General features: G+C 40.1%; 1 protein-coding gene across 5 annotated transcripts in view; it reads left to right on the top strand.

Moving 5' to 3' along the window:
• Window positions 1-22,059, top strand: part of CPNE4 (copine 4) — a 531,556-nt gene that overhangs the window by 127,991 nt on the left and 381,506 nt on the right. For all 5 annotated transcript variants that reach the window (XM_066245254.1, XM_066245256.1, XM_066245258.1 and 2 more), the window contains exon 2: window positions 19,924-20,104. In XM_066245254.1, the coding sequence (XP_066101351.1) occupies window positions 19,924-20,104 (181 nt within the window). The remainder of the gene's footprint in view (window positions 1-19,923; window positions 20,105-22,059) is intronic.

The following is a 22,059-nucleotide window of genomic DNA, read 5'->3' as shown; positions in this document are numbered from 1 at the left end:
CATACAAATTGGCATTTTCTTTTTTCTTAGCTTCTTCAAATTCAGACCAGGCTCTTTGGCTTAAATTAAAGGCCTGTCTCTTTCATTCACAGTAAACATAGTGATGGTTCAGTGTAAAATACCTAATACCAGTTCTGAAATAAAGAAGTCTGTTTGATAACTATTGCCTTTCTTTTTCTCTTCATTATCCTTTGAACCAAAGCATCTTATCTTTCTAGGCTTTACCATCATCACTTGTATTGTTTTTCTAAATTATTTTAGTAATTCATCATATATCTACTTGCAGAAATCTTTTTTGCATTCACATTAATGATTATTTAGCACTTGCTCTATATCAGTATTGTTGCTCCTTGAATCCTCACAATAATTAATCTATTATTAGATCACTTTTTGCAGATGAGAAGGAAACCAAAGTACATCTTGCTTATAGTTGTACATTTAGTAAGTTGTAGATCCAGGACATGAATCTAGGCTGTCTGACTCAAAAGCCTACCCATTTAAATATCATACTATGGTGCCTTCCATGAATAAATTCTTTCATTTACTCCATCCCACTGAAAGCCTTTCAAAGGCAGTGACCACATCTTAATATTTTGGTGTCCTTCATAGCATGCAGTAGAGTATTAGGTTCATGGTAGTTGCTCAATATTTTTTTTGTCAAGTTGAATTTTAGGAATTTTAGGAGTGAAAGGAGAGTATCCCTGACCATGAGCATCTCCGGCATGTGGTCTGTGTTTATGAGAATTTGCCTTGTTTGCTTCTTAGGCTTTTAGCCTACAGTGAAATAGACAAACACAAAGACTTGAGGGGTAAGGAATGTTTCCAAGTGTTGTAGTCCTCTTGGTGGTGGAAGTAGGAATGAATTGGTGCTCTCCACTCAGAAGTGACATCATTTCTTTTTGGTTAACTGGGTTTATGGATTGCAGAGGCAAAAATGTCACTATTGAAATCATTACTTTAGAAAAATTATTTGTAATTTATTGAGATGACACAGTTTGCCAAACCATACAGGTTTCAGGTGTACAGCTCAATAAAACACCATCTACACACCGCATCGTGCATCCCCTGCCCCAAGAAAAGTCTCTTTCAGACCCTCTTTTCCCCCATTTGCCCTCCTCCCCCTACCTTCACCCCTGAAATCATTGCCTTTTGGTGCAGCTCATTGAATGTCAACTGTATGGGAGTAATGATGTCAGTCCGTTGGACCGAGCAAGAAGCCTCTGTTCTGATTCTTGGGTTAACTGCTAGTTATCCAGTCCTACTGTGGGAATTGCAGACTCTCAAATGTCTTATTTTAATTCAGCCATTTATAATGTAAATATGTGTTTGAGGCAATATCTGGGAGAAGCTTAACGTAGAAAGAAGGGAGGGAAGGAGGATGGGAGAGAAAGTCCCGCCTAGATAGAATGCTTGTACTCTCACACCGATGTAGTGTTTGATTCTAAGAAGATGATGCAGATTATGCTCATTTTAGTTCTAGGTCTCCTGGCATTTTTGAAAGTTTGACTGACTACCTTAGTCCCTGTTTTTGGTTCTGGAGATCTCTTCTTCATCAGGAGCTAGGGCCAAAGATTTGAATGTATCCAACACCTATCATCAGCCACTTGAGGAGGCACCACTCCCAGTTCACTCTGCTTTGAACCTTTGTTTGAACAATCCTTGGTTTTTACCCACCAGGACTCTGCAGACATGAAAGCTAATATAATAGTTACAACATGTATGTGAAGATTGATGTGAGGGGACTCTGAACAAGAGTAGCAGGAACACAAATTAAGGAGTGACTAACAGGTACAGGCATGATCATAAAGAATTTAGCAGGGGGTTAAAATGGGGCCATGAAGGAAGCATCAATGAAGAATAATTTTTCATGTGAAAAAAATACATATAATTACATGGGCATTTCAATAGGGAGAGACAAGAAAGACTTGGAAGTGTAAAAAAAAAAAGAGTAATGAGAATAGAATGATTTAAAACAGGTGTCCCCAAACTATGGCCCGCGGGCCACATGCGGCTCCCTGAGGCCATTTATCTGGCCCCCACCACACTTCTGGAAGGGGCACCTCTTTCATTGGTGGTCAGTGAGAGGAGCACAGGTTGCAGATGCCATATGTGGTGGCGCCACAAAACACAGCATCGCTCACGTACAGTACTACTTCCGGTGATGTGGGACGCATGTGTCATGGCTCCGGAAGCGTGTCATATCACTTGTTATGGCTAGAAGTGACAAATATGGAAGCGGACATTGACCATCTCATTAGCCAAAAGCAGACCCATAGTTCCCATTGAAATACTGGTCAGTTTGTTGATTTAAATTTACTTGTTCTTTATTTTAAATATTGTATTTGTTCCCGTTTTGGTTTTTTACTTTAAAATAAGATATGTGCAGTGTGCATAGGGATTTGTTCATAGTTTTTTTTATAGTCTGGCTCTCCAACAGTCTGAGTGACAGTGAACTGGCCCCCTGTGTAAAAAGTTTGGGGATCCCTTATTTAAAGTGCTGGAGAATAGTGTGCCCAGCCCTGGCCGGTTGGCTCAGCACTAGAATGTTGGCCCAGAGTGTGGAAATCCCGGGTTCAATTCCTGGTCAGGGCACATAGGAGAAGCCTCCATCTGCTTCTTCACCTTTTCCCATTTCTATCTCTCACTTCCCCTCTTGCAGTCAAGGCCCCATTGGAGTAAAGTTGGCCTGGATACTAAAGATGGCTCCATGGCCTCTGCCTCAGGTGCTAGAATGGCTCTGGCTGCAACCAAGCAACACCCCAGATAGGCAGAGCATCAACCCCCAGTGGGCATGCTGGGTGGATCCCTGTCGGGTGCATGCGGGAGTCTGTCTGACTGCCTCCCCACTTCTAACTTTGGAAAAATACAAAAAAGTACAAAAAAAATAGTATGCCCAATGGACAAGTCACATAGTGATTCTAGGCTGAGAAATGTGGAATTTAGGTACCACAAAATGATGATTGGCAGGGAAGTGACCAGATGGAGTTTAACAATTTGGCTGACATCCTGAGCATCTAGTATCTACTAATTGCAATGAAGAATAAATGACAGTGGCCTGACCAGGTGGTGGCACAGTCGATAGAGCATCGAACTGGGAAGCAAAGGACACAGGTTTGAAACCCTGAGGTTGCTAGCTTGAACACAGGCTAATCTGATTTGAACAAGGCTCACCAGCTTGAGCCCAAAGTCACTGGCTTGAGCAAGGGGTCACTCAATCTGCTGTAGGCCCACGGTCAAGGCACATATGAGAAAGCAATCAATGAACAACTAAGGTACCACAATAAAGAATTGATGCTTCTCATTTACCTCCTTTCTTGCCTTTCTATCCCTGTCTGTCCCTCTCTCTGTCTCTCTCTGTCTCTGTCACACAAAAAAATTAAAATAAATTAAAAAAAGAATAAGTGACAGTGGATCCAGGTTGGGAGAAATGAGAAAAATGATTCTCTTTGTCTCATTTAAGGTTTGGTTCCTTAGAGTCTATTGTACTTTGTCTATCCTTATTTTCTTTTAATTGGAATTTATCTACTTTCCTTTATCCATATGTTCACTCATAGTTTAAAGATAATCTAAGGTTCTTGGTCATTAGTAAGGGAAGTTTAACTTCATCATGATTACTAACATTTTAGATATGATGGCCTTTTTTATACAAGCTATTATTTATTCTTAAGTAAAATTTATCCAAGTGCAACAAACATACAAAAGAAATCACATCATAAGTGTACAGCTCCATGAATTTTTATAAAGCAAGCACTCCCATACTAAGATATACAATATTTCTACATCCCTGAAGCCTCTTTTTGCCTGAGCTCATCTAGGGCTGTGTCTGTATCTTAATTTTTTTGCTTATTCACCTGCCTCTTCTTTCTCTAAACACTCCAAGTCCTCCTCTACCAAGTAAGCAAAAGCATGTTAATAGTAGGTTGTCATTCAAAGCAGATGAAACAGGTCTTCAACAAGAAGGTGTAGAAGCAGAACAAGACCCAATAAATAGCCTGACCAGTTGGTGGCTCAGTGGATAGAGCGACCTGAGATGCTGAGGACCCAGGTTCAAAACCTTGAGGTCACTGGCTTGAGCGTGGGATCATAGACATGACCACACAGTCACTGTCTTGAAGCCCAACCTCACTGGTTTGAGCCCAAGATCACTGGCTTGAGCAAGGGGTCACTGGCTCAGCTGGAGCCACTCCAGTCAAGGTACATATGGACAGGGAATCAATGAACAACTAAGGTGCCACAACTATGAGTTGATGCTTCTCATTTCTCTCCCTTCCTGTTTCTCTGTCCCTATCTACCCCCCGCCCCACTAAAAAAAGACCCCTAAGTAGATCAGTTATAATACTTTCTCAAGGAAGAAAGTATTATATGCTGTCTGTTAAACATAAAAATAATCATGCTCCTTTTCATATTTTGAATACATACAATGGAATACTACTCAACCATAAGAAATTATGACATATTGCCCTTTACAACAACATAGATGGACCTTAAGAACATTATACTAAGTGAAATAACTAAATTAGAAAAATCTAAGAACTATATGATTTCATACATAGGTGGGATATAAAACTGAGACTCATGGACATAGATAAAAGTGACGTGGTTATAAGGGGGAGGTGGAGGGGGTGGAGAGAAGGGGAATAAGGAAGGACAAATACAAGGTGACAGAAAATGATTTGACTTTGGGTGATGGGCACACAATGAAATCAACAGTTCAAATGCTATAGAATATTTACCCGAAAGCTATGTACTCTTATTAATTAATATTACCCTATTAAATTTAATTTTCTAAATAAAACTAAAAAGAAAAATTTAGCCACTGGTATGAGACCAGAAGCACAAATTCCATTTTGTGAACCTTCAGCTTCCTGTTAACATGACGTTAATAGAAGAATTCAACCTGTGATTATATTAAAAAGGGAAAATAACTGAACAAAAGAAGACTAGGATTTGATCTTTCTACTGGGTAAATTTAGTTGCCTGCAAAACAGGAAGAAACTATTTCAGTGCCCAAGTAATAAAAGCATCATTTAAATTATTTTCCCCCTCATTCAGGAGCTGTCATTGCCTTTGGTATAGTGGGGAAAGGAGGAACTATAACAGGAAGACAGTCACTCCTATGATTTTTTTTGATAGTTTATTCAAGTATTACTTTTAAAAGTTTCTATCACCCTTTATATTTATTCAGTTAAATTTATAATTTAGTTCTCCTAAAAATGGGTGACATTTGAATGCTATAAAATTAATATGAATGAGATGCAGTGGACATAATTGCTTTCTAGAAAAATCTCATTTTTATGATTCACTGTTAGAGACAAAAATATGAGCCCAGAAGTGCCTAGAACATTGATATTTATGATTCCTTATGCACATTTCCCCCAAGAAAGCTGTTTTTCAGGAAATAGGATCTCTGCTGGATTTTTTTCTTTTGATCTCTTTTTTGTCTTAAATTAGAAAGATCAGGAAATGGCTGAAGTAATAATTTACTGCAGTTGAGTGATTTGGCATAGTGTATTCCAGAAAAAGACATACACATAGACATATTTTGAATCATATTCATTAGAACCAAGGCCTTTTGTGGTTCACATGGTTTGTATCCGTGTTTCTGGGTGTTACAGCTCTACCATCCATGACTCGTCAAGTACTTACTGTTTAAAATCATGAGCGTAGGCACGCTGAGTTCCCAGACCCCTCAAGTTATTGATGAGGCTACTGTTGCAGAAGTTCCAGAAGTGACTTGCGCTGCCTCTAGAGTAAGGGGGAAGAAGTAAAAATGTAAAGACTGCCAGAGCACAATGTATAACTTAACTATGATGCACACACTATATTTTTGCAGTTTATTAAGGTTGGAACAGGGTCAAAGTTTGCCTTTGCATGATCTAGAAAGAAAGTAATTGTTAAAGAAGTTAAGAATGTAAATCGTATTATAAGAAATTGTCAAAAACATGAGTTTTGGAGTTCATGAGCCTCAAACTTAATTCCTGGTCCTCTTACCACCTGCGACTTTGGGGATGTTACTTACCCACCATCAGTCTTATTTTTTACATTGATGAAATGGGGCTGACAATTCCTATCTCAAGGGATCATCTCAAAGTTTGTTATTAGTGTACTAGCAGCTCAAGTATTAGCAGCTAAGAAAGCAAGATATTTTAAAAAGAAATTGATAGGATTTAATAAAAATACAAAAAATATAAATAAAGGAAACGATAGAGCATTGTATGCTTAATGAGGACAAAAAGTATAAATATCTATAGCCTTTTTTCCTTTCCCACTCTCTTGGGAAGAGTCCGTGTTTGTACTGCCAAAAACTGGAGGTTGAGGGGACCTGAGCAGGGTAAGCAGTGATTAAAGTTATGAGAGGAAAGAAACCTAGTGGGCAGATTTATTTACAAAATAATGAACTCTCTGTGAAAGAAAGAGAATATTAGAGCCTAGAAGATTGAGAGAGAAGGGTGCTGGAAGTTTTTTTGGGGGGGGCACACAGAAAGAGGGAGGAGGAGTCGCTGCAGTATGACATTCACGGGAACCAGGTGGGTCAAGAAAATGTTGGGAGCCCTAGCCGGGTAGCTTAGCTGGTTATAGGTTTGTCCTGATATGCCAAGGTTGTGGGTTTGATCCCTGGTCAGGGCACATATAAGAATCAACCAGTACATGCATAAATAAGTGCAAAACAAATCAATGTGTTTTTTTCTCTCTCTCAAATCAATCAATCAAAATTTAAAAAGAATAATTTGAGAAGTGTTATGTGGTGAAAGTCTACAGTTGCCAGGTTTTTGAACGTCTTCTCAAGTAGATATCCTATAGGGAGGCAAGGATAGCAGGGTGGTTAAGGGCCTACATTCTGGACTTAGAGTTCTGGGTTCAAATCCTGGTCTGCAATGCTGTGCTAGATAGCCATGTGCAGCTGTTTCACTTCTCTAAGCCAAAGCTTTCCTGTGGGTGGGCATCCTAACCCCACCTGCCATAGGCTTATCTCGAGGGTCAGGTAGGGGAGGCCCCTGAGGATCTGACGACTTCCTGTTGAGTGCTTGGGGGATATAGCTGATACAGGGGGTCCTTGTGTTATGACAGTCTTCACATATGATGTTTCAAGTTTACGATACTCCCAGAAACTTAAAAAAAATTGAGACATGAGTGTTTCAGCTTATGCCATTAGCGTCGTACTTTTTTTACACTCATTTTTTTTTCAGTTGCTACAGTACAGTGTACAGTACAGTATATTTATGTCCTTTTCCTTTTTCTGTGGCTTAGTTGTGGTTTTATGTTCTAGGTTATGATTTTACAACTGTGTTAGGGTAGGTCAGTGACTTAGGCTAGGGTGTGTTTTGACTTACACTAAAATTCGGATTACGTCACTGTCATAGGAACAGAACTGTGTTATAACCCATGGACCCTCTGTAAATGTGAACTTAGTGGTGTCATTTTTAAAAAGTACAATAATAGTTTCCACTTACTGAATGTGTACAATGGATCAGGCACTCTTCTGTGGACTTTATGAGGATCCATTCATTTAATCCTCAAGACAACTCTACAAGGTAGAAACTATTATCTTCATTCCACACACGATAAAACTGAAACACAGAAGATTCAAGTAACTTGCCCAAAGTCACACGACAAGTAAGTAGTAGAGCTTGGGTTAGCCTCAAATACTGGGATGCAAGATCCATAATCTTATCCTCTGTGTCATTCTGCATATATATGAGTGTCTGATCTTAGGATAAATTTTGAGGCCATTTGCCTTATAGGTTCTTGGTTTACACTCATCAATTTAGCTATTCAAAATGTCCACAGGCCACCCAGGGGCAGAATCTCAGACCCACTGTAGACCCTTGAAATAGGACCTGCATTTTAACAAGCTCCTGAGGTGACTCATGATAAAATCTGAGAAGCAGTGCTCTGGGATGTGAACCTGTAGGCAGATGGCCTGTCTCGGAGCTCCATCCTTTGCAGTGTCTAGCATGGCACTTGTACCCTAAGAGAGTGACTCCTGATCCAAAAGTCGATCCAGGAATGTTGAATAGGAACTAAACTGACAAGTCCTGGTTAAATCACAACCGCTTTTTCTTCAGATGAGTGAATTGATGCTCAGTGCCTCCATCCTCCATCCAGCATGGTACCAGGCTCAGAACAGATGCCCTGTGTGTGTGTGTTTTTTTTTTTTTTACAGAGACAGAGAGAGAGTCAGAGAGAGGGATAGACAGGGACAGACAGACAGGAACAGAAAGAGATGAGAAGCATCAATCATCATTTTTTCATTGTGACACCTTAGTTGTTCATTGATTGCTTTCTCATATGTGCCTTGACCGGGGGACTACAGCAGACCGAGTTACCCTTGCTCAAGCAGCAACCTTGGGTCCAAGCTGGTGAGCCTTGCTCAAACCAGATGAGCTTACACTCAAGCTGGCAACCTCGGGGTCTTGAACCTGGGTCCTCCGCATCTCAGTCCAATGCTCTATCCACTGCGCCACCGCCTGGTCAGGCCCTGTATGTATTTCTTGAATCGAGATGGAAATGGTGTGGGATAGAGACATCCAGCACACCAGCCTTCCCTGGATGTGCTCCGACATTTTAAAAGGCCAAGCAAGCAGAACAGTGATTATGCACTTATTCTTAACACAGTTTTAAGACAAGCTCTGCTCAGTGGCTCCCCTGTGAACACAAGCTGATTCTCTTTCCTCTTGAGCTCTCTATTGTCTTGGGGTTGTTTGCTGCAGCTCATTCAGAAACTAATTAAGTTTCAGAATCAGTTTGTCCTGTTAAGAGATTGTGGATATGCTGAAGTGCTGTTTTTTAATTTTTTTAAAGAAAATAACTTATCTGAGTGAAAGGACAATTATAATTTGCTTCTAAAATTGGCCAAAAGTCAGCTTTCATCAAAATAATTCACAACAGATATTAGTCTCTGTAAAACCAGGATATTTCATGAAAGGCAACAAAAAGGATTTAAATAGGCCATGGAAAATGTATTGATAATCTGGCCATATTTTAATCTTGTTCTCTAACAGAGTGTGAAATTACTTGTTTACTTTATTTATCTATGGATGGAGGTAGCTCCTCACTCGTTGACAGAGCCGTATTTCGTGATCACCTTTTAGTAGTGAGCTTCTGCCATGCCATGGCCAAACAATTTGACGCCACTGGCCTATGCACTACCTCCAAAGTCAAGGTCAGGGCTGCGGTTACCTCTCAGCAGCCAGAGGAACTCCTGAACCCCAGTATATCTGGTCAGGGTTTCATTTGTGCATGGACCGGGATGTGAGCCAGGAGTCATTGTAAAAAGTTGGGAGCTGTATTTTCAGCTCCACCACATTTCTTTCCTGTACTGTATGTATTCTCCCAGAAGTGAGGGTATGTTGGTTTCATCAGCAGTCTGCAGTATTATCAAGTTGAACATTATTGGGTTGCAATAAAGTATGAGAAGTAGCCCCTGAACTAAAGGAGTTCATATATATATCTCCACTGTGGTGAAAACCCTCGAGGTCACACTGTCCTCTGTGGTGAAATAGACCATGTTGATATCCCACCCAGATTCCCTTTATCAGGTTAGCGCATTCATTTCCCAGTGACTGTGAATGTTAGCTGCTAATGACTCCCTGTGGCTCCTTTCTAGGGAATTTACTGATTGCTCTCAGCCAGTGGAGGGGAGGGAGCAAACCTATGAGGTCCTCCTGCCTCCCTAGCATGACTGATTAACATGGGGCTATAAGAATTTGGACCATTTTTCTTAAGGTGAGGCCAACCCATGGTACAGTTCATACTCCAGAACCTCCCTTGGAACCATGCTGAAGCTATACTCTTGCTATGACCACCCCCTTACTTCCTCACTTCCTTTCTAGCCTCTGTTTAATTAATTGAATTGAATGCATCTGGATCTTCTAGAATGCTCAACCTAAAATGTACAAGAAGGTATTACTACTTATGAACCCAAAGGAGAAAAAGGAGAGAACAGTATTCCTAAAGGACAGTGGTAGAGTTGTCTGATGAACCTGGGTCATGTAGGGACTTGGCCACTGCTAACAATCAGGGTAAGAACTGTGAAGAACCTGATCAGGTGGTACTACAGTGGATAGAGTGTCAGACTGGGATGCAGAGGACCCAGGTTCAAAACCCTGAGGTCACCGTCTTGAGCGTGGGCTCATCCAGTTTGAGTGCGGGCTTACCAGCTTGAGCATGGGGTCACTGACTTGAGCATGGGATCATAGACATGACTTCATGGTCACTAATTTGAAGCCCAAGGTTGCTGGCTTGAGACCAAGGTCACTGGCTTGAGCAAGGGGTCACTTGCTGTGCTATACCCCCTGGTCAAGGAACATATGAGAAAGCAGTCAATGAACAAGCAATCAATGAACATCTGAGATACCGCAACAAAGAATTAATGGTTCTCATCTCTCTCCCTTCCTGTCTATCTGTCTCTATCTGTCCTTTTCTCTGACTCTCTCTCTCTCTGTCTCTGTAAAACAAACAAACAAAAAACTAGGAAGAAATATGCTGTTCTCTTTCTCCTCCATTCTTCGGTCTGCATCTCTTTAGTCAAACCTAATATATGTCTTAGTCCATTCAAGCTGCAATAACAAAATACAGACTGAATGGCTTATAAACAATAGAAACACTGCTTACAGTTCTGGAGGCTGGAAGTTCAAGATCAGAGGGTCGGCATGGTCAGGTGAGGTTCCTCTTCTGGGTCACAGATTTCTCTTTGTATGCACACATGGTAGAGGGGCCTGGGAAGTTCTGTGGGTCTCTTAGAAGAGCTTTAATCCCATTCATGACGGTTCTACTCTTGTGACCTAATCACTTCCCAAAGGCTCTTCCTCCAAATACCACCACCTTCAAAGGTTAAGATTTCAACATACAAATTTTGACTGGACACAGATATTCAGACCACAGCAACAGGAAAATAGCCAACAATGAGACCACAGTCAATAGAAGGATTGTCCTCATTTTATAGATGATGAGATTCCACTATGGGGGATTACTGCCCTGTGAGATTGAAAAAGCCATTGCCAGTTTTCCTAAGGAATCTACAAGGAAATGGAATTCCATGAGAAGGATATTGAATTTCACTCCTGAGAGAATATTTCAGTGTCCCTACATGTCCAGCCCTCCTCAGAGAAGAACGGAAGTGTTGTTGTCTCTTGGAAATCCTTGTAGCCCTGGATCTTCTGATGCAAAGGGTTATTGAGAAGTTTTCACGTGGAAATGGGGAGGGCTACTGTTTCCCTGAGTCCAGAATCAGAGGCACTGTGCCGTTTCCTTTACACAGTCATCCTCTCATGTGCCCCCCCCCCCCCCCCCCCGCCCCTCGGTTCTCAATCCTGATGCTGCAGGTAGGAGCTGGAAGGGAAAGGTGAGAATGGACTTGAGCACTTGGGGCAGGAAATTAGGTTCAGGGCTTCTTTCTTGGAGCTGGTTTCCTCTTGAGGCATCCTGAGAAGGTGGACCAGGTTTAGGGAAGAGACATTTTGACTGTTTCTTCTGGTTGGGCAACATCCATCACTGTGCCGTCATCACATAGAAGGAAAAAGGGAGCTGGGCTGTTAGGGAGCCTTAAACACTTGGGCAGTGATTATTATATTGATTAACCAAGAAACCTGTAAAATCTCACACAATTTATGTCCCTTCATATAGAACTGGATTACATGCCCTGGCCAGATAGCTCAACTGGTTACAGCATCGTCCCAAAGCACAGAAGTTGCCGGTTTGATCCCTGGTCAGGGCACATACAGGAACAGAGTGATGTACCTGTCTCTTTCTCTCCCTCCCTCTCTATCTAGAATCAATAAATTAACACTGACTAAAAATTTTACTATGCAAATATATGCAAATCATATGGGAAAATAGTGTTCTTAGCAGAATGACTTAAGGTGTTATTTTTTGTTGTTTGTTTCTGATTCTTTTTTTTTTTTTTTTTTTATATAATTTTATTTTTTTAATGGGGTGACATCAATAAATCAGGATACATATATTCAAAGATAACAAGTCCAGGTTATCTTGTCGTTCAATTATGTTGCATACCCACCACCCAAAGTCAGATTATCCTCTGTCACCTTCTATCTTGTTTTCTTTGTGCCCCTCCCACCCCCTATCCCTCTCCCATTCCCCCCTCCCCCCCGTAACCACCACACTCTTATCAATGTCTCTTAGTTTCACTATTATGTCCCACCTACGTATGGAATAATACAGTTCCTGTTTTTTTCTGATTTACTTATTTCGCTTCGTATCATGTTATCAAGATCCCACCATTTTGCTGTAAATGTTCCGAAGTCATCATTTCTTATGGCTGAGTAGTATTCCATAGTGTATATGTGCCACATCTTCTTTATCCAGTCATCTATTGATGGGCTTTTTGGTTGTTTCCATGTCCTGGCCACTGTGAACAATGCTGCAATAAACATGGGGCTGCATGTGTCTTTACGTATCAATGTTTCTGAGTTTTGGGGATATATACCCAGTAGAGGGATTGCTGGGTCATAAGGTAGTTCTATTTGCAGTTTTTTGAGGAACCACCATACTTTCTTCCATAATGGTTGTACTACTTTACATTCCCACCAACAGTGTATGAGGGTTCCTTTTTCTCCACAGCCTCTCCAACATTTGCTATTACCTGACTTGCTAATAACAGCTAATCGAACAGGTGTGAGGTGGTATCTCATTGCCGTTTTGATTTGCATTTCTCTAATAGCTAAAGAAGATGAGCATCTTTTCATATATCTGTTGGCCATTTGTATTTCTTCCTGGGAGAAGTGTCTATTCATATCCTCTTCCCATTTTTTTATTGGATTGTTTGTTTGTTTGTTGTTGAGTTTTATGAGTTCTTTGTATATTTTGGATATTAGGCCCTTATCTGAGCTGTTGTTTGAAAATATCATTTCCCATTTAGTTGGCTTTCTGTTTATTTTGTTATCAGTTTCCCTTGCTGAGCAAAAACTTCTTAGTCTGATGTAGTCCCATTCATTAATTTTTGCCTTCACTTCTCTTGCCATTGGAGTCAAATTCATAAAATGCTCTTTAAAACCCAGGTCCATGAGTTGAGTACCTATGTCTTCTTCTATGTACTTAATTGTTTCAGGTCTTATGTTTAGATATTTGATCCATTTTGAGTTAATTTTTGTACAGGGGGAGAGACTGTAGTCCAGTTTCATTCTTTTGCATGTGGCTTTCCAGTTTTCCCAGCACCATTTATTGAAGAGGCTTTCTTTTCTCCATTGTGTGTTGTTGGCCCCTTTATCAAAAATTATTTGACTATATATATGTGGTTTTATTTCTGGACTTTCTATTCTGTTCCATTGGTCTGAGTGTCTATTTTTCTGCCAATACCATGCTGTTTTGATTGTCGTGGCCCTATAATAGAGTTTGAAGTCAGGTATTGTTATGCCCCCAGCTTCATTCTTTTTCTTTAGGATTGCTTTGGCTATTCGGGGTTTTTTATAGTTCCATATAAATCTGATGATTTTTTGCTCTATTTCTTTAAAAAACGTCATTGGAAGTTTGATGGGAATTGCATTAAATTTGTATATTGCTTTGGGTAATATAGCCATCTTGATTATATTTATTCTTCCTAGCCAAGAACAAGGTATATTCTTCCATCTCATTATATCTTTTTCGATTTCCCTTAACAATGGTTTATAGTTTTCATTATATAAGTCCTTTACATTCTTTGTTATGTTTATTCCTAAGTATTTTATTTTTTTTGTTGCAATCGTGAAGGGGATTATTCTTTTGAGTTCCTTCTCAGTTGTTTCATTGTTGGCATATAGAAAGGCTATTGACTTCTGTATGTTAATTTTGTATCCTGCGACCTTACTGTATTGGCTTATTGTTTCTAGTAGTCTTTTTGTGGATTCTTTGGGGTTTTCGATGTATAGGATCATATCATCTGCAAAAAGTGATACCTTTACTTCTTCTTTTCCGATATGGATGCCTTTTATTTCTTTGTCTTGTCTGATTGCTCTGGCTAGAACCTCTAGTACCACATTAAATAAGAGTGGAGAGAGAGGACAACCCTGTCTTGTTCCTGATTTAAGGGGGAAAGCCTTCAGTTTAGTGCCATTTAATATGATGTTAGCTGATGGTTTATCATATATGGCCTTTATCATGTTGAGATATTTTCCTTCTATACCCATTTTGTTGAGAGTCTTAAACATAAAATTGTGTTGTATTTTATCGAAAGCCTTTTCTGCGTCTATTGATAAGATCATGTGGTTTTTGTTCTTTGTTTTGTTGATATGGTGTATTACATTAACCGTTTTACGTATGTTGAACCATCCTTGAGATTCTGGGATGAATCCCACTTGATCATGATGTATTATTTTTTTAATATGTTGTTGTATTCGATTTGCTAGTATTTTGTTTAGTATTTTAGCATCTGTATTCATTAGAGATATTGGTCTGTAGTTTTCTTTTTTTGTGCCATCCTTGCCTGGTTTTGGTATGAGGGTTATGTTGGCCTCATAAAATGTGTTTGGAAGTATTGCTTCTTCTTCAATTTTTTGGAAGACTTTGAGTAGAATAGGAACCAAGTCTTCTTTGAATGTTTGATAAAATTCGCTGGTATAGCCGTCAGGGCCTGGACTTTTATTTTTGGGGAGGTTTTTAATGGTTTTTTCTATTTCTTCTCTACTGATAGGTCTGTTTAGGCTTTCTGCTTCTTCTTGACTCAGTCTAGGAAGGTTGTATTGTTCTAGGAATTTATCCATTTCTTCTAGGTTGTTGAATTTAGTGGCATAAAGTTTTTCATAGTATTCTACAATAATTCTTTGTATAGCTACGGTGTCCGTGGTGATTTCTCCTCTTTCATTTTGGATTTTGTTTATATGAGTTCTTCCTCTTTTTTCCTTGGTAAGTCTTGCCAAGGGTTTGTCAATTTTGTTGATCTTTTCAAAGAACCAGCTCCTTGTTCTATTAATTTTTTCTATAGTTTTTCTGTTCTCTAATTCATTTATTTCTGCTCTGATTTTTATTATCTCCTTTCTTCGGCTGGTTTTGGGTTGTCTTTGTTCTTCTTTTTCTAGTTCCTTAAGGTGGGAAGTTAAGTGGTTCACTTGGGCTCTCTCTTGTTTGTTCATATATGCCTGAAGTGATATGAACTTCCCTCTTATCACTGCTTTTGCTGCATCCCATAGATTCTGATATGTCGTATTGTCATTTTCATTAGTCTGTATATATCTTTTGATCTCTGCACTTATTTCTTCTTTGACCCATTCATTTTTTAAAAGTATGTTGTTTAGTTTCCACATTTTTGTGGGATTTTTTTCCTCTTTTTTGCAGTTGAATTCTAGTTTCAAGGCTTTATGATCAGAAAATATGCTTGGTACAAATTCAATTTTTCTGAATTTGCTGATATTGTTTTTGTGGCCCAACATATGGTCAATTCTTGAGAATGATCCATGTACACTGGAGAAAAATGTATACTCAGTCACTTTGGGATGAAATGTCCTGTAGATGTCTATCATATCCAGGTGCTCTAGTGTTTTGTTTAAGGCCACTATGTCTTTGTTGATTCTCTGTTTGGATGACCGATCTAGAACCGTCAGCGGTGTATTGAGGTCTCCAAGTATGATTGTATTTTTGTCAGTTTTTGTTTTAAGATCAATAAGTAGCTGTCTTATATATTTTGGTGCTCCTTGGTTTGGTGCATATATATTAAGAATTGTTATGTCTTCTTGATTCAGTGTCCCCTTAGCCATTATGAAATGGCCATTTTTGTCTCTAAGTACTTTTCCTGTCTTGTAGTCAGCATTATCCGATATGAGTATTGCTACACCTGCTTTTTTTTGGATGTTATTTGCTTGGAGTATTGTTTTCCAGCCTTTCACTTTGAATTTGTTTTTATCCTTGTTACTTAGATGAGTTTCCTGTAGGCAGCATACAGTTGGATTTTCTTTTTTAATCCATTCTGCTACTCTGTGCCTTTTTATTGGTGAGTTTAATCCATTTACATTTAGTGTAATTATTGATACTTGTGAGTTCCCTATTGCCATTTTATATCTTGCTTTATGTTAGTTTTGTGTCTTGTTTGATCCTTCTCTTTCGTTTTTCTATCTTTTGTTTTTATTTGGTTGTATTCCATACATCTTTCCTCTGTTGCTATCTTTTTTATCTCATGTGCTTCTGTGGTGGTTTTTTCAATGGTGGTTACCTTTGAGTAATGAAAAGGGTCCCTACCCTGTTCATTGTAGCGAACTATTTTGTGAGTACTTTTGCACTCCATCGTCCTTTGCTACTGTTAATCTCTGTCTTCTCCCCCTCTTTCTTTTTGTTGTTGTCACAGTTTAAATTTGGTTTTATTGTGTTCTTCTTGGAGCTTTTACTTGTGGCTCTGTTTTTTTTTTGTTCTTTGTATCTGATTGGAGAACCCCCTTTAGTAATTCCTGGAGTGGGGGTTTTCTGATGATAAATTCCCTCATCTTTTCTGTATCTGTGAATGTTTTTATTTCTCCTTCGTATTTGAAGGATAGCTTTGATGGGTATAGTATTCGTGGCTGAAAGTTCCTCTCTTTTAGGACTTTAAATATTGGGGTCCACTCTCTTCTAGCTTGTAGAGTTTCTGCTGAGAAATCTGATGATAATCTAATGGGCCTTCCTTTATATGTTGTATTCTTCTTTTCCCTGGCTGCCTTGAGAATTTTTTCTTTGCTGTTGGTTTGTGTCAATTTCATTATGATATGCCTTGGAGTAGGTTTGTTGGGGTTAAGAAAACTTGGAGTTCTGTTTGCTTCTTGAACTTGAGGCTTTAGTTCTTTCCACAGGCTTGGGAAGTTCTCATCAATTATTTGTTTAAGTATGTTCTCCATTCCATTTTCTCTCTCTTCTCCCTCTGATATACCTATTATTCTTATGTTATTCTTTTTGATGGAGTCAGATAATTCTTGTAGGGCTATCTCATTTTTTTTAATTTTTGAGTCTCTTTCTTCTTCTCTCTGTTGTGCCTCAAGTTGCTTGTCTTCTATTTCACTAATCCTCTCTTCTATCTGACCTGTTCTATTAGCTAAGCTTGTTACTTCGTTTTTCTGCTCGTTAATTGAGTTTTTCATCTCTGTTTGATTTGTTTTTATAGTTTCAATTTCCTTGGACATATATTCTTTGTGTTCATGGAGTTGTTTTCTGAGCTCCCTATATTGCCTTTCTGTGTTTTCTTGTATATCTCGGAGGATTTTTAGGATTTCTATCTTGAATTCTCTGTCATTTAGCTCCAAGGTTTCCAATATATTAAATTTTTTCTCCATAGATTTTTCCTCATCTAGCTGTGTTACCTCTCTTTCTTTTGTATCCATGATATTCGATTTTCTCTTCCTTAATGGCATCTGAGGGTGGTTTTGTTGATAGTATTAATGAGATTTAATAAAGAATAAAAAGTTAAAAAAAAAATAAAAAAATAACAAATCGAAAAGAGTTGTTTTTTTTAAAAAAAATTAATAATGAAATAAAGAAAAATAAAATAAAATAAAAATTTTTAAAAAAAGGAAATTATTCCCCCCCTCTTTTTTTCCTCTCCTCTCCTCTCCCCTCTTTCTTGAGAAAATCTTGTGGTGGACTGTGAGTTATAACAAACAATGCCTGTGATGGAGGGCCTGAATTGGGGAAAAGTAATAAAGGGGCAAAAAAGAGAGAAAGAAAAAAAAAAAAAAAGGAAAAGAAAAGAAAAAAAAAGAGCGTATGGACCCACAAAAAGCAAATAAGGAAAAAATTTGGGTCAAGAATAAAATGATTTGCTTTTAGGTGTTGGTTTTCTAAGAGTTATGATGAGAGGAATAAGAGGAAAATGGAAAAATGGGGGGACAAATTAAAAACTTACTATTGTATTTAGTGGAACAAGAACTAGATAATATGGAGAGCCAGGGATGGGAGCACTGCTAGTGAGTTAAAAAGGTGAAGTAAAAACCCCCCAAAATGCCACAAACATAGGTTTGAGTCCCAGATAAGATAATTTGTTTGTTATTGAGGTTTGAATGAGAGGAGATGTAAAGGAGAAAGGAAGAAACTAATATAGAGGGAGAAAAGAAAGAGAGAGAGAGAAAAAAAGAGGGAACCACTAAAAGAAGAAAAAAGAAAGGAGAGAGAGTGAAAGAGTTAAGGGTTTTGGAGTGCAACCCTCATAGAGAGAAAGGAAGAGAAGAGAAATGATAATGGGAGATGTAACACTTATGGGTAGTGTAGTTCAAGGAGAGGAGAGAGTAAGACCGGTAGAGAGTTAATCGGCCAAATTGGAGGAGGAAAAAAAAGTCTCAAGAATGAAGATAAGAGAAACAAACGAACAAATATAATAAAATGGGATAGGTTATAAAGTCTGCAGATTATTCTTGATTTTGAGAGGTTATCTTCTTGCTTTTTCTTTTCTCTCCCTCTTCCTGGTCGGTGACTCTGTACCCCGGGTTCTGCCCCTTTGGCACGCTCAGGTAGAGGTTTGCAGTTGATAAGTCTCTATGGCAATGTCATGTATTATGCTTTATTCTCGTTGGGAGTTGAGGCTCAATAGCATTTATAGGCTCCGACAGTGAGAGAGTCCGTGTTCCTGGAGCCTTTCTCCTAGTCTTTCCTTCCTCAATTAGTAGCCTGATAGTCCAGGTATGGGGTTGCTGCTGCCTCTGCCTGGATAGTAAGAGGCTCAAATTGCTGGCAACTCCCCACTCTATTTCCACTCAGCACAGGGCTCTGGGTAAGGCTCAGTCAGTCAGAGCTGCTAGCATAATCAGGTGGGCTTTCCGCCCACTCAAAGACCACTGGCTCTGCCACTCTGTCCGGTAACACAAGCGGGCGCCCACTTCCGGGGCGCTTGGAGAAAACTCTCACTCACTGTCTGCAACCAGGATATCCGGCCAGCAGTCTCACGCTCTGAGTGAAACCCCCAACCGCAGGGAAAAGTTGCAGCGTTGGAATTGAGTCTCGCTCCGTCCCCGTGTGCGGCTTTTGCAAGGCGCTGGGGCGGCCCGAGATTCCGCTTTGGTCCACACAAAGGCCCCTGACTCTGCCCCTCTGTGCGATAACACGGGCGCGCACTGCCGAGGCACTCGGAGGAATCACTCACTCCTTATCTGCGCGCGCACACCAGGATATGAGGCCGGCCGCGGTTCCCTCTGAGTAAAACCCTCACCAGCACGGAAAATCTCCACCGTTGGAAGTAGTTCTCACTCCCTCCCGTGCGTGGCTTTCCCAGGGCGCTGGGGCTGCCCAGAGACTCTGCCCTCAGCCCACAGAAAGGCCTCTGACCCTGCCTCTCCGTGGGGCAACACGGGCACCCACTTCCGCGGCTTAGGAAGAAATCTCTCTTCCACTAACTGCGCACCGACCAGGAGACCGGGTAAAATGGCCGCTCCGCTTGTCTTTCTTTGTTTGGGTTTGGCGCGAGTGTTAGCTTGTATTGCCCGGGTTGCCACAGGATCAGATTTTCCTCGGCTTGGATCTCTGAGCCACAGCCTGGTTCGGCCGTTTTTGCTGCGGCAGCCTGGATCTATTCACCCCCTTTGCCTGCCTCAGTTTCTATATTCACAGTTACCAGAGAAAGCCGCCCTGTTTAGGTTAGTGAGGAAGGCGGAGCATTTCTTACTCCCTATTTCCTTCGGGGTTTGGTTATATATTTAGCCAATTTTTCACTCAATCATACCTTTGGGTGTATTGCGAAGCATCTGGAAGCTCCAAGTATAGGTTTTTCTGTTTCTGGTTGAAGATCTTGTTGAGTTTTGGGGGAGATTTATCGGTATCGCTTCCTACTCCGCCATTACTCTGACGTCCTCTGATTCTTTTTGGTGTGTGTGGGGGGGTTATTTCACTGGAACTGTGTCAGTGGGGTGGGCCTTGAGATTTAAATACAGTCAGTATTTGAACTGGTGTGTTGAATGATTTCCTAAATGGTGATGGAGAGGCTGTATCCTCTGACTAATACTGTGGTGATTGGCATGTCTCTTTTCCTCTTTTTCTTTCCCAAAACAGAATGAAGAAGATGAGCAACATTTATGAGTCAGCTGCCAATACACTGGGCATCTTTAACAGCCCCTGCCTGACCAAAGTTGAGCTGCGCGTGGCGTGCAAAGGGATTTCTGACAGAGATGCCCTTTCCAAACCGGACCCCTGTGTCATCCTCAAGATGCAGTCCCACGGACAGTGGTTCGAGGTAGGCATGTCCACACAAAGGGACGGAAGTGGGGCTCGAGGGTTGGTTCGAAAATATTTCGGCATTTCCCGTTCTTTGGTGGTTTGTTTGGATGAGATGAGAAATTCTGAAAATGAACATGACCATGATTCTGAAGTGAACATGATCACGACTCTGTTTGAATGCATGAGTTTTGGTGTGACTTTTAGTGTTGGGGCTGTTTTGACCTTTGCCCTTCGTTTGTGTGCTCCTGGTGGCCATTGGTGGTTTCTGAGGAAGGGCAGGGAGGATGGCTTTCCCGGAACCACATCCCACGATACTTATTTTTTGGAGGGTGAACTTAATATTAGCGGAACTTTATTGGGTATTGATCAGGTGGCAGGCATTGTTCTAAGTGCTTTATGTGAAAATAACTGATTTAGTCCTCACAACAATCCAATGAGGAAACAGAGGACAGACCCTTTAAGCCTTCAATACTTCCCCCACCTGTTTGTAAATAGTGGGGAGGTGCTCCTCTAGGCGGCGAGGTCTTCTACTTCATAGTAGAAAGAGGCGGCACATTTGCGTATTAGTACATATGCGATAAAAGCCACTTCTCAGAAAGGGAGATGTCACAGAGGTTGGCGAACAGATGTATCCAGGTGAGGAGGCACCGTGCACGGGGGAATGGAGGACAGGTGGGCACATTGGGGGTCTTAATTTAACTTCAGGCTTATCCGGGACTTATATTGTAAACTAAGACGGCATTCACAGGTATCTTAATGTATAATTTGTTTTTCTTCTAAATATCCTCATTGACTTTTTTAGTAGGTTTTGCTTTTTTAAAATTAAAAAAACTAGGTAAAATTACATTAGGAAAAAGTAATTCTGAAAATTAAAGAAAATAAATTTATCTTCTAATACCCTTGTTACATAATTCAGTGACTATTTGTATTATATTTCTTTTCAGTCTTACCATGCATGTAAAATTGCCTTTTCTGATTTTATTAAATAGTAGTATATGTTTTCCCATAGTGCTATAGTACTTATAATTTTTAAGGCTGTATGATATCTCATCAAGTGGATTTAATGAATCATTTTTTTATCTTTTCACTTTGAAGTTGCTTCTAAAAATACACTATTTTAAATAATGCTGCAATGAACATCTTTGCACCTGAGGCTTTTCCCCTCTTTTGGGTTGAGTTCCTAGGAGAGATTCTATTAAAATGGAGCTGGTGGGACAAAGGATAGGACACCTGTGGGCCGTTTGATACATATTGTCAAATTGCTCTTTCAAAGTGCTCCATTACAATGTCACTTAAAGTGTGGACTGCACAAGCTATAAATCAACAGACTTTATGTTGCCAATATACAGTGAAATAAAAAATGTGTACCACAATGTATACTGATGATTGTTTCCATCAGTCTAAGATCTTAACTCTTTAGAAACAGTAATGTCAGCTTGCTCAGTGACATGGCTGATTTTTATTCTGGCACTTTGTGAAGCTCTTCTCTGATAAATTTTTTTTTCTTTTTTTTCCTTTTTTGTTTTTTACAGAGACAAAGAGAGAGTCAGAGAGAGGTATAGATATGGACAGACAGACGAGAACAGAGAGAGATGAAAAGCATCAATCATCAGTTTTTTGTTGCGATACCTTACTTAGTTCAGTGGTAGTCAACCTGGTCCCTACCGCCCACTAGTGGGCGTTCAACTTTCATGGTGGGCGGTAGCGGAGCAACCAAAGTATCATATAAATAAAAAGATAGATTTAACTAGCCCTGGCCTGTTGGTTCAGTGGTAGAGCATTGGCCTGGCGTGCAGAAGTCCCAGGTTCGATTCCCGGCCAGGGCACACAGGAGAAGCGCCCATCTACTTCTCCACCCCTTCCCTTCTCCTTCCTCTCTGTCTCTCTCTTCCCCTCCCGCAGCCGAGGCTCCATTGGAGCAAAGATGGCCCAGGTGCTGGGGATGGCTACTTGGCCTCTGCCCCAGGCGCT

The sequence above is a fragment of the Saccopteryx bilineata genome, chromosome 10, assembly GCF_036850765.1.
Source record: "Saccopteryx bilineata isolate mSacBil1 chromosome 10, mSacBil1_pri_phased_curated, whole genome shotgun sequence".
NCBI lineage: Eukaryota > Metazoa > Chordata > Mammalia > Chiroptera > Emballonuridae > Saccopteryx > Saccopteryx bilineata.
Note: the sequence above shows the minus strand (reverse complement) of the source record. Positions and strands in the feature narration are given on the sequence as shown.